General features: G+C 49.5%; 1 protein-coding gene across 2 annotated transcripts in view; it reads left to right on the top strand.

The window, feature by feature from the left end:
- Positions 1-6871, top strand: part of Sh3bp4 (SH3 domain binding protein 4) — an 80196-nt gene extending 73325 nt beyond the window's left edge. For both annotated transcript variants that reach the window (XM_052750473.1, XM_052750474.1), the window contains exons 5-6: positions 3998-4186; positions 4931-6871. In XM_052750473.1, the coding sequence (XP_052606433.1) occupies positions 3998-4186; positions 4931-5155 (414 nt within the window). In that variant the 3' untranslated portion in view covers positions 5156-6871. The remainder of the gene's footprint in view (positions 1-3997; positions 4187-4930) is intronic.
- The last annotated feature ends 6519 nt before the right edge of the window (positions 6872-13390 follow it).

Here is a 13390-nt window from a genome sequence, read left to right as displayed (position 1 = left end):
ATGCATTCTCTCAGATGCCCATTCCAATGTCGCTTCCAGCCCTTGATGAAGCAAGCTTGTGCTCCTGGATCTCCACAGTGCTTGCTCGAGTCAGGATTGGGGCATACTTGCTTATTACTGTCCTCCATTAGATCTACACTCCATGGTGGAAGGAGGGCTTGGAGGAGACCCTGGAAGAGGGAGAGGGAGGGAGAGAGGGAGGGAGGGAAGGGAGATGGGGAAGAAGTGGGGAGAGAGAGAGAAGGTGAATGAATGAATGAATGAATGAGTGAATGAATGAATGAATGGGTGTGTGAGCAATGGCCTGAGCTCAGAAGATCTGAGCCTTCTGTGCTCTCGGAGGTCACACTATTATTTCTTTCTCTGCTGCCGTTCATTCTCTCCCTGTGTGTGACAAGAGCTAGCAGCCTATGCCACTCAGGGCCTCTTGTGTCCCTCTTGACAATGGGTAGGATTTTATGGTGGTTGTTCCACAGTTGGCTTTTCTGGGGCAGCCTGCATTCTGGTATCTTTCCTTATTTGATTGGAGGCACTGACGGTTTTGACGACCACTGAAGTTCGAAACCCTCTGTAAAACCTGTCTGTCATACTCACAGGCTCTTTCCAGAGAGCAGAAAGTACCATTGGATACACAGATAGTGAGTGTCGCTTTGGGTCAGCTGGCTGCAGGGTGATAGGAAACGTGCACTGTCCCTGAAGCCATTGGCCCAGTGCCTGCAGGGGTGGGGAACTTGATTTGTAGCCTGGGGTTTGGTGTGGATGTGTGCGTAGTGAGTGAGGGGTCCTGAAGGGGAGGAAATGCAGAATGTGTTCTGTTTTTGAGGCCTTGGAATCCTGGTGCGTCTTCTGTTGTACTGTATGGACCATGGAAGGAGAATTTTCTAAGTGTATTTGAAAGCTCAGGAGGAAACACATGGTCATGTATAGTCTGTGACTTACAGAAACACTGAGTGAGGGTAAGGATTTGACTGCAGGCCCGTGTGCACCTTCTAAATCTGAGAAACTGTCGTCTCACGAGCGTAAGTTTGAAGTGGCCTGGGGAGAAAAGAGTCATAGGCAGGACCCCCCGGAACCAGCTCTTTAGGAACTGTGATGGGTTTAATCCAGTAATATGCTTTTTAATTTAAGTCAATACACTTAAAAAAAAGATTTGTTTTTTTGGTGTGTGTGTGTGTGTGTATGTGTGTGTGTGTGTGTGATGTGTGTGTGTGTGTGAACATCACATCACACATGCCCTGGTACCCCTGGAGGCCAAAGGAGGGCTTCAAATCCATCGGAGATGGAGTGACAGGCGTTTGCAAGCGACCTGATGTGGGTGCTGGGATCTGAAGTCTGCTCTTCGTGACAGAGCCACAATGTTCTCAGCTACCGAGCCATCTCTTCAGTCCCAGACAGCACGCCATTGGTAGAAGACACTGTTTCCCATTTTGAGGACCCCACCCTGAATGGGCCCTGTGGTCTCTGTTCCTGTGGGGAGGGAGAAGTCATTGGCTGGAAATGAAAGAGCAAAAGAGATTTTTAGAAACAACCATGGTAGCTTCACTAAAACACTGGGAAGACCGTGAAAGCCCCGCCCAACTGTCTCTTGTGGTCCTGGAGCTACCACAAGAACCAAGCCTCCAATAGTCCCCCGGGTCACAGCGTGGGACCTACAGAACGTGGGCTACAGTGGGCCCTCTGGAGGAGTTTGCATGAGAAAGAAGGGGGTGGGTTTGTAGGGTGCAAGCCAGGAAGGGGAGTGGATCCAGGTGCCCCAAGACACCAAAGTGGCCGGCCAGCAAGAAGACCGAAGAATAGACTGGAAGGGTGGCAAGGGGGCTCAGAATGGGTCAGGAGAAAACCCACCTTATCCCACAGGCCAGGAGACCACAGAGAGAGCTGCCACAACAGCAAAAGCCCAAATCCTAGCTTACTGTATTTTCCTAAGAGCTAGTAAAAAAAGGTTAGCAGCCACACAGCCTGTTAGTGGCCACCTGTCCCTGTAAATAGAGACACAGCCATGTCCCTTCACCTGCCGCTTGTCTACAGTTGCTGTGATGGTTAATTTTAAAATCAGCTTACCATAACCTAAAATTACCTATAAAGAGATTTTCAACTGAAGAATTGTTTCCATCGGGTTGGCCTGACCGTGTCTGCAGGGGATGGTCTTGATGATAATATAGGAAGACCCAGCCCACTGTGGGTGGTGCCATTCTCTAGGCACGGGACCCCGAACTGTGTAAACCGGTAGAAAGCAGCAAGCGGACAGGATGGGCTCTTCCGTTTCTCTCTGCTGTTGACTGTGTGATGTCGCTAGCCGGCTGGGCTCCTCCCTTGACTTCCCAACTCGGTGATGATGGGCAGTAACCTGGAGTTGGAAGCCCCCTTTCCTCCCATGTGGCTTTTGCTCGGGGTGTTTATCATAGCAAACGGGAATGAAACTAGAAGATCTGCCTTTAGGCGATGTCTTTCTCCCCCTTCCCCCACGCCCCTCGCCCCCCACCCCCATCCCAGCCGTGAAGTTGGGACAGAAAACATGTAACTTACAAGCCACAATTTAAGTCTGTCCCTTCGCTTGTGTTAGCAGGATTCTATCTGAAATCCGGATTGTGTTTTATTTCCTTCAGTATTTTCCAGTACGCCTGTGTATACCTGAGTAAGCTATCTACACAAGGGTTGGGAATCCCCAGAGCTGGAATCCTGAGGTGTACTTCCCATTGCTAGAACTTACATGTATCCAAAGTTCACCCTTTTGGAGAAGGCGCTCAAACACTGTGTGGTATGAGCAGCTGGGTAACAGACAGAGCCAGTGCTGGGCTCAGTAGAAGTGGTGTGAGGAAGCTGAGTGGAGCGCAGGAGAGATGGGACACCTTCGTTCCTGACATCAGCACTCCCAGAAATGGACCCCCAGCTGCCCTGGACCTGGCCATGTGCTCTCCTGGTCAGCAGTGGCCCATCAGAGGCCAGAGAGTGGCCTGAATGTCCCAGGACCTTCGTAGTCTGTGCCTGGGGCCCCTGGGGAGAGAACGGATTAGCTGACTCCTGCCAAGAGTGACTTGAATCCAAAGCAGGTGATTTTGACGCACGCTGTTACCTAGAACACGAGGCCACCTCAGAGCCAGGCAGCCAAGTGCACAGACACCAGGGTTTGTTTGTTTGCTATGACTTGCTATTAAACCCTGTGCTCATTCACATTCTCATCCAGGACAACACATACAGCTGAGGGGACCCTTCCTGCCTCACTTTATCCCTAAGCTCACAGCACATCAAACAAAGCTTAAACCTGACACCCGTACCCACACACACGTGACTACATACATGATCATGCCTTTTTCTTCTGCCACATAAACACATATTTAGCTTTCTTAAAAACTAAAGTTTCTTTCCAGATATCAAAATCCAAATTATAACCAGCCACTTTGTGAAATCCGTTAAGTAGTTGAAATGACACTGTGTTTGGTTCAGCTCCTGGGGCAGTGTGCCCAGCAGCATGGAAAGAGCCTCCAGAAGCCAGGGCCTGCCTCTGCCTCTGCCGTCTCTGCCTGAGGGGCTCTGGACTTAGCTTCTCCATGTCTCCCAGTGTGTGTTGCTATCTGCACAACAGATGTGCTTGGCCAGCTTGAGCTAGGCCTTCCCCTGGCTGGGAGCACCACTCACCTTCCCTCGGGAGAGAATATCAGTCCGGCCCTGCTCCGTAAGTGGGTGGCTCTTGTAAGGACATTAGCCATGGTGGCCTGCCATGGCCTTGCTTGTCGTCTTACATCTGAAAAGGCCTCTTTCCGAGCTCGGTCACTCTCTGGGGTCCTGAACATGAGTTTTAGAGATGGTGCCAACCCATACGCCCTGTCAGCCATCTCTTTCCTCTTGTGCATGGATGGTACTAGCATGCTAGGTAAGGGCCCTGGACACTGCATAGGCCCTGAACTCATGGCGTAAAGAGTAAAGAGCTTCGCCTGCAGGTTGACCTCCCCCAAAAGCCGAGCCTACCCTGGCCTCACACTCTGCTTCATCTTCCCAGGCTTTGCTGAAAATGGACTGTCAGGGCCTAGTGGTCAGACTCATCCAGGACTTTGTGCTCCTGACCACCGCTGTTGAGGTGGCCCAGCGCTGGAGGGAACTGGCTGAGAAGCTGGCCAAGGTCTCCAAGCAACAGATGGACGCGTATGAGTCTCCCCACCGAGACAGGAATGGGGTGGTGGACAGTGAGGTGAGTGGGGCTCCAACCCCTTGGTTACTTAAATTACTTTGTCCCTCAGTTCCTGGGACCCGTAGGGTACGGTAATAAGTGTTGAACTTAATAGCACTCTAGGAGGGTAAGGATCCTGCCTTGAGAACCTGCAGAAGTCATCAGGGCTGCTCTGCCACAAGCTGGGAAGGGTGGCTGCCCTCCCTTGCTAATTTTACTTTAAAATTGCCTCTTGTAAGGTCAATAAATGTATCAACAGAACCGGGGGCAGGGGGGGGGTGGAGGCAAGGTGAGCAGGGATGGAGGTTGGTGGGGGGGAGGCGCTCCCTGTATTGGCTGAACGTCCGCTGTGTTACCTAACTTAGGCCAAGGTGGGTCTGGTGGAGTCGTGCCCAAAGACTGGCTGCCTATTTGTGGAGGGTGACTGTGGTGTGTTCCTGGAAGCTGATTCAGACTCACAAGACAGGGAAGTCCCAAGCATGAAGGTGTTCTTTCTTTGCATGATCAGTTTCTAGCACACGGCGGCACGGGTGAAATCGGGTGCTGTAAGGAAGGAGAGGTTCTGTTCGGTGGCTCGGAATCACGAGCACACTGCCGTTTCCCCTCTGTAGGCTGACCAGCGCAGCTGGCTCCACCTGCTGCTGTGACTGTAACGTGAGTGTCATAGGGCTGACTGACTGACGGACTGACTGACTGACGGACTGACTGACGGAGTTCCGCTGTCCTCTGACCTTGCTTTCTCTTTTTGGTAACTCCATCACCCAGGCCATGTGGAAACCTGCCTATGACTTCTTACTCACCTGGAGCCACCAGATTGGGGACAGCTACCGAGATGTCATCCAGGAGCTGCACATAGGCCTGGACAAGATGAAGAACCCCATCACCAGGCGCTGGAAGCACCTCACGGGGACCCTGATCCTGGTGAACTCGCTGGACATCCTGAGGGCAGCGGCCTTCAGCCCCGCGGACCATGATGACTTTGTGATCTGAGTGGGGGGACCCTGCCCGACGGCTCGCCAGAGCTGGACCCCCCTCCCACCATCGTCTGTCCACAGTGGGGGCCGAGCCATCACCGGGTGGTGCAGGGGGGGATGGCTGCTCAGGTAGAGGCCCATCTGCCAGCCACGCCCAGGAGGGACTGAGGACCTCTGACTCTCTGCCCCTCCCCTGGATCCAGGGGCAGGTCCCAGGGACTTTCTACTTATGGTTGTTGCCAATCGTGTTGCTTTCTATTTGTTGAAATGTATGTTTAAACTTAAAATCACTTTTTTAACAAAAGACTAGAGAGGACATAAGAAAGGTGGTATCTAATTTTTTAATGGACTGTAAAAGTTATTTAAAAAAAAAATCTCCTTAGTAAAGGCAAACGCTGTTGAGGTTTTTATGTTCTTTAAAGGCCTTTTTAAATTATGTTCCAGGTGTATATATAGATATTTAAAGGCCACCAGTGTTTCTGAGTCCCGGGCACACTTTGCATTTCGACACTCAGAGTGGAAAGGAGTTTGCTCCATGCAGACATTTTCCTCTCGTCGCCTGTGAGGCGGCGAGTCCATGGGCCTGGTGGCTTTCAGTAGGTGGACCCTGGGGAGGCCCAAGTCCTATCCTTCCTTTCTTCTCCTACCTTGCTGTCCTCAGTGGCCATCCACAGGATCTGTTGGTCTGTGTGCTTTGTGAGCAGCAAAGCCCCCATGTGGCAGCTTAGTGCCATTGAGATTGTGCCAACAAATAAGAAATCACTGGAGTTGGGGGTCCCTGTCACCCCTGGGTGTATGTGGTCACCATTCAGAAGAACAGTGCTCCCTTGAGGATAAGGTGGTCCCTGCCACGCCGGGCACTGAATGCTGTCTCCCTCAGGGTGGCTCTGCCTCCGTTGTAGGTGGGAGGAAAGCCGCACCACCCAGCCAGAGCCTGGTGGCCCATGACTCTTCGTGTGCCCATCACGGTCACCTTTCAGGTGATGTCACATGCTGGCGTGCAGAGGTGCCGTCTGCCATTGCCAAACTCCACACTTCATCTCTCACATTTAACCTTCTCCTCCCTGGGGTGCTCCGTCTCCTTAGGAATGGGGACTAACTGGTTATCCAACAGCATAAATATTAGCACGGGGAAGATTTCCCTAAGTGATGCCCTGTGGAAAGGTGGGTGTTTGCAGAGGATTGTATTCAGCTTCAGGGTGGTGGGTCACACAGTAGCGGTAGCATTTGGGGAGGAAACAGGAAGTAGAACTCCTGCCAGAAAGATCAGCGGTTAAGTGAGCCCGGCAATGGGCGGGACTCAGGCTGTCTGTCTCCAGGGGCAGTTCTAGACCCTGGGGGCTGCCCTCCATCTGCCTTCCTGGCACAGTTAATGACTTCGTTTGTGATCAGTGTACCAACCCCACATTGAGCTGAAATGTCCCCTGGCTTCTGACTCAGACACTGCAGACCAACAGACTTAAAAGTAAACAGTAGGTATTAATGCCGCAAGAACCAGGTCACATGAATCCCCATCGGCACTGACATGCCCGTCATTCTGCACCTTCGTTTTACCCAGAGAACAGCTCTTTACCTTTTTCCCCAAAGAAGAAACAAAACCAGTTGCACCTTAAACCATGGATATTTTTTCCTCAGGGGCTTTGAATAGTTTCCTATGCAACAAGTCTTATAGCACACAAATGAAATTCTTCAAAAGTTGCAGTAAATTTTACCTGGATATTTTAACTGGTTAGTGTGTGTGTGTGGATGTGTCTTTCTGTGCCTAGCCAGACTTTAAATGAAACCCAGCATAAAGATCAGTCAGTGACTAGGCTCCTGTCAGTCACCCTGAGTGACGGGGTGGCAGTTAGTGTAGGGGATTTTTTTTCTCTTGCTGTTAATTTAATTGCTCTTGAGTAGGTAGATCATTCATTACAACCAAATGGGAATCAGTGTCACCCTGGGCACCCAAAGGAAGCAGGCAGGTGTCTATGTCTCTCCTTGTTCCTGGTCTCTACCACCTGGAACTACTACCACCATCCCCCAGCACGGAGTTCAAGACCCAGCAGTTTCCAGATGTGCTAGGCATCTTCCTGGGCCTCCTGATGGGAGCAAGCAGTGGTTTCCTCCGGGTGTACCCTTCCTGTTGTCAGAAAAAAATGGAGGAAGAAGTGTCGGTACTGCCTGGGGGACCAACCCCAGCTGGAGGAGGTGGGGAGGAGCCTGGCCCATGGGGAGCCTGCTTGAGAGACTGTAATCAATCGACAGGCTGAATAGGAGCCAGCTGAACCAAAGACAGGACAGACCTGGGTACAGTGTCTATAGCATTGACACCTGGGCAGCACAGACAGGATGGGAGGCCTAGTCTGCACAGCCTGGGCTTGTCAAATGAGCCAGAGTCCCCTGTGAGCTCAGCCCCCTCCACCTTCTACACCTATGTTCATTCTGGACCCTGAGTGTCCCCCTGAGGCCCTGGAGTTTAAAGCTTAGTCTCCAGCCGGGCAATATTGGGGGTGGGTGTTGGTTAAAAGGCACTGCTGCTCCTCGTGGCTGGCCGCCGCCCACAGTGGCCATGCCGATGGAGGAGAGTGCTGGTTACCTTTTTCACGAGCCATGGTTACCTTTTTAGAGCTTTATTGGGAAAGAGGTGGGGAGAGAGGGAAGAGAAGAAGGAGGTCCAGACAGGAGGAAGGAGTGGAAAGGAAAGAGAGAGGGAAGAGGAAGGGCGCACAGAGGGCCCACCGCTTTTTAGGCTGGGACCCCGTCGAAGGCTGATGACGTAATTAAGGACCGAATCCTTACAGTGGGACCTTTAAGAGGTAGGGAGCCTAGGTTACTGGGAGTGTGCCCTTGGTGTGAGTCAGGGAACAGACTCTTCCTCTTGTTTTTGTACTTGGCCATGAGGTGAATGGCCTCTTCTATGCATTCCCTAGTGTAGATGTTGGTTTCTGCAGGCTCCATAGCAGCAGGATCAGTCAGCCCTGGACGTCAACACCTAATTCATGAGCTCAGAGAACCCTGTTCCTATTTTAGGATGATTTGCGGACTACTCACTTATTTTGTAGTTGAAGACATAGTCTCATATGGCCCCATAACTTACCCGTTACACATGGCTAATAGGAAAATGGATTTTTCTCCTAGTGCTAAGCAAGGGAATTGCCAGGGCCTTCATTATGCCAGGCAAGTGCTGTGCTACAGAACCATGCCCCCGCCCCCCCAAGCCCAAAAGTAGGGTTTTATCCCAGAGCAGCCGTAACAATCAGCTGAACTTGAAAAGTGCATTCTCTTGCCATTATGGAGGCCAGAAGTCTAAAATGAAGGTATCAAATGACCTAACTAGTCCATTCGCGCATTATTAGGACACCAGTCGCTGGATTTAGGTGTCACAATAATCTAATGTGGTTTCATCTATACTAACTCTAATTCAGCTAACTCCCAGGCAGCAGAACTTCAACTCAGTTCAGCTTTTGGACACCCATACAACCCACCATGCCGTCTCCCTCCTTCCAAGCTGCTTGGTGAAAACCAGTGTTTTAGTTCAGCTGTTGACACGCACTTTGGAAACCGGTGTCCTCTGGGACCGAACACTAAGCAGAGAAGATGTAAAAATTAGGCATCAGGCATGATGGCACACGCCTTTAATTACAGCACCTGGGAGGCAGAGGCAGGTGAGTCTCTTGAGTTCAAGGCCAGCCTGGTCTACATGGTAAGACCCTGTCTCAAAAAAAAGAAACAACAACAAAGCAGTGTGGGTGGGGTTGCTGGAGAGATCCTCAGTTCCTAAGAGTATGAACTGCTCTTGTTCACTTCCCAGCACTCAAATTGGGCCGTTCACTGCTGCTACCTTTAACTCCAGCTCTAGGGAATCTAACACTTATGGCCTCTATGGGCCCTTGCATTTACACACACATATCTACACACATGCACAATTACAAATAAAATAATAAAGCTTCTTTAAAAATAGGCTCTGATTTCCAAGAAGAAAAAAATGAGTTTTACTGTGGAAATTTTTTTTTTTTTTTTTTTTTTTTTTTTAGTGGTGGTAGTTGAGGGGTAGTGGTGTTTCAAGACAGGGTTTCTCTGTATAACGGCTCCGGCTGTTCTGGAACTCACTCTGTGTAGTTTTGGTGCCTGTCCTAGATCTCGCTCTGTAAACCAGGCTGGCTTTGAACTCAGAGATCTAGCTGCCTCTGCCTCCTGAGTGCTGGGATTAAAGGCGTGCGCCGCCACAGGCTCAGAGTAAATTCTTGCTTTGGCCTCTGCCCAGCTGCCACTGTCACCTCCGGTGGGATGCACACTGAGTCATTTCTTTTGAAATTCTTTCTCACCCATTTCAAGTACTTACCACCTGGCCACAGCACCCAGACTCAAACTTGGTCATAGAACCTTCCTGACTAGTTCTCACCAGGTCCTACAAGCCACGCAGTGTGGCCAGAAGTGAGATCTTAGTTCTCACCTCCGTCCCCATCCCCCCTCTCCTCCAAATCCTCTTCCTCTACACTTCCTAATACCTCTGTCCTCCCCAATGGAACACGGAAGTCTTCCTTGTTTGGGGGAGTTACTGAGATCAAACCTAGACCCTCACACATGCTAGGCCTGAGCACTCTACCACTGAGCTAATATCTCTGCGCTCTCTTCACTTTTTGAGATGAGTCAGGCTAACTTGCGCAGGTCATCCTTGAATTCCCTGTGGAGCCAAGGTTTTGCCCTTCCTGCATTCCTCTGCCCATAGCTGGGACCCCTGACTGGCAGGGTTCCTTGCTGCCCAGCCTCCCCCTTCCCTTCCACCTGGCTGGGTCACACACTGACTCCCGATGGAAGCAGCCTGGCCATCTCTGAACCCCAGGATGTTCGTTGCTCGAGGGAGTCGTTCTATCTACAGCAGAAACACACTTTAAGCTGAGGTGGATGTGATGTTGGAGTGGATAACGGGCTTCACGCTATGTTTACCACCAGCGTAAAAGCAAATGGAAACCTGAATCATAAATACATCAGAATGGCTCAGATCCAAAGAGGTCAAAAAACCTTGCAGGAATGGAACTCAGCGAAGTGCATCCCAAGAAGAGTCGCACAAAGGAAACATTTTCATTCTGTACCTGATGCTGTCACAAAATTTGATGTTTTTTAAACTGCCTTGAAAGGAACTCAATTAGCTCTTTGTGCCATGGAACCTTTGACGATTTGATGAAGGCAAGAGACGCCTCAGAATTATATAAATGCGTAAAAGAAAACCTAGGAGAACAAAGAAAGGCATTCTTTACATGTAAGTACCAAAGATTACAATCGAGGAGTTTAAGCATGCTTCTTTATCCATTAAATAGCACCACCTAGTGAGAGCATGCATCTACACCAGACGCTAACCACGGTGATTGGAGGTCTCAGAACCACACCCAGCAACACCCAGTGGTTGGTCTACCCAACCAGACACACAATGATGGAAGTCTCGACAGCACCAGACACTCACCACACTGGTGAAGGAAGGTCTCACTTAATCAGACATTCCAAAGAGTAATGAAAGGTCTCATCCACCGCTAGACAATACACTGATGGAGGCTTTATCTAATCAGACACGAAATAATGGAGGGTCGCATCCCACCAGACTCTCAACGTAGTGATAAGCATTTAGACATCTACAAAAACATTCACAGCCATAAAAGTCTGAGAATTCTCTGGAGCATCCAAAACATTAGTTTCTTGCCTATATAAACTCTTCACGGAAATGCAGAAGATAATGAAAATAAAAATGCAATTTCCCCCTCATAATCAAAAAAACCCACTCATTCTAAAGAAGCCAGCCTCCCACATATTAGCTATTTGCTTCATTTTAAAATCTCTTACCTTAGTATTTTTTTTGCTCCAGGCTAGGAAGGGTGATGTTTTTAAATTTTTGATAAATCTAATTTAATATTCTGCTTAACAGGAGAGAGAGGAAGACCTAAAGAAATTAATTAGTGTGCAAGGTGACCTTTTAAGTATCTAAAGTCATTTTTCTTAATTTTCCATTTTAATTGATTTGTCTTAAAAATATCTATATTTTTAAGTGTACATACATATTTTATGTGTGTACATACATATGTGTGTGTGTGTGTAAGAGTAGTGTTGAGTGTATTTTTCATTTCAGAAGGCAACCAAGAACTTCTCAGAGAGCATCATATGGTCCTGTGAGCTCTGAGGGTAGATGGAGTCCGTATGTGTCGAACAGTGCCTGTCACCAACACAGGACTCAAGGGCGTCCCAGCAGGGGACAGTCAGATCTTTGGGGGAAGATCTTACACAGGAGCGAAGTTCAAAGGGGTTGGCATGCTGTCATCAGAGCGGACAGAGAGGGCAGAGGGTGGGAGGAGCCCACTGAAGAGGCCTATCCACAGAGAAGCAGGAAAGAGAGGAGGTGTGGGCGAGCCCAGGGAGGAGACGTAAGGCGGAGGGCTCTCCTGAGGGCTCTAAAGGGAGAGGTGCTTTAGTGACGGGCACTGAGTAACCTTTGCCATTTGCTAGGTACTGCTCTAGACTCAAGGGGTGTGCTGTCCCCAGGGAGCCCACAAGTTGGTAGGGAGCCGCCAGTCTATCAGATCAATATCCAGGGTCAGGTCAGAAAGAAGCCAGCGCTGAACAGAGAGACCCCAACCCAGGGCAAGAATAGAGGGGGTAGGCCTCTGAGGAGGCGCTGTGAGAAACAGTGATGGTTCTAAACACACCCACCCCCCACGGGCCCACACGACAAATAGATAAATGTAATTTTAAAAATTAAAAAGAAAGAGAATACCATGTGGTTTTGGTAAATGTCTGCACTGCATTGTTGAATCAGTTAAGTCTTTATCTCAAACATCTTTCTCTTGAGACAGGCTCTCATGTACCGCAGGCTGGCCTCGAACTCACTAAGTAGGCAGGAAATCCCTGGGCTCACCCAATCTTCTTGCCTCTACCGTCAGCTGTTGGGATTGACAGCGTGCACCGCCACACCCAGCTTTCACACAAACTACGTTATGGTGAAAATTCTCCAAGTCCTTCCAGCTTTTGGTGTGTGTGTGTGTGTGTGTGTGTGTGTGTGTGTGTGGTTTGAAAGAAAAAGGCCCCCAAAGGCAGGGTCACTATTAAGAGGTGTGGCCTTGTTGCAGGAAGTATGTCATTGTAGGGGTGGGTTTTGAGGTCTCTTTGCTCAAGCTTCCCTCAGTGTGACAGTCAGTTGACTTCCTGTTGCAAGACGTAGCACTCTCAGCTACTCCAGCAACGCGTCTGCCTGCGCGATGCCATGCTCCCTGTCATGATAATGGACTGACTCTCTGAACAGCATGCCAGCCACCCGAATGAAAGTTTTTCTTTCTAAGAGTTGCCATGGTCATGGTGTCTCTTCACAGCAATAAAAACCCTAACTAAGACAGTGTGTATGTGTGTGTGTGTGTGTGTGTGTGTGTGTGTGTTGTACATGGGGGGGGGGGTGTTTCCTTGTCAGTGGAGATATGTGCTGTGGCTTAAGTGTGAACGTCAGAAGACAACTTAGAGAATTTGGGTCTTTCTTTCCACCATGTGGGTCCAAGGGATCGAACTCAGATCATCAGGCATGACAGCAAGCACCTTTACTCACTGAGGCAACTCACTGGCCCCTCCCTAGGCCTTTAATTTTTTTGTTTTGAGACAGGGTATTACTAAATTATCCAAGCTGTTCTTGAGGTTCTGATCCTCCTGGCCCGGTTTCTTGAGCAACTAGGATTACTGGTCCATTATGCAGAAGAGACCTGGGTCTGAGTGTCGTCAGATCCTGGAGCTAGCCCCCTGCAGATACTGAGAGGTAACTATGCAAAAGTCTGTAAAAGAACTCAAAATGCTTGGAAATGATAATATACCATTTAAACCTCTGGGTCAAAAAAGAAGTTTCAAGGTGGGGCTGGAGAGTTGACTCAGTGGTTAGTGCACTGGCTGCTCTTCCAGAGGACCAGGGTTCAGTTCCCAGCACCCACATGGCTGCTCACAACTGCCTATAACTCTAGTTCCATGGAATCCAACACCCTGTTCTGCCCTCCGCAGGCACCTGCACACAGCTGGTGTGTAAACACACATATACCCACACAGGGAGCATACACACGCGATAAAAAAATAATATTTTAAACAGTTCTGAGGGAATTTAAAAAATGGTGCCATCAATATAGCTCAGTAAAGGCACTTGCCATCAGGCCTGATGACCTGAGTTCGTGCATGTGAGCACAAAATAAACACATGCCCAAATTCACACACATACACATACATGCATGCACATTGAACACACACCAAAAAACGT

Source organism: Peromyscus californicus, unplaced genomic scaffold, assembly GCF_007827085.1.
Source record: "Peromyscus californicus insignis strain IS unplaced genomic scaffold, ASM782708v3 Scaffold_21__1_contigs__length_65335640, whole genome shotgun sequence".
NCBI lineage: Eukaryota > Metazoa > Chordata > Mammalia > Rodentia > Cricetidae > Peromyscus > Peromyscus californicus.
This window is presented reverse-complemented; position numbering and strand designations above follow the sequence as displayed.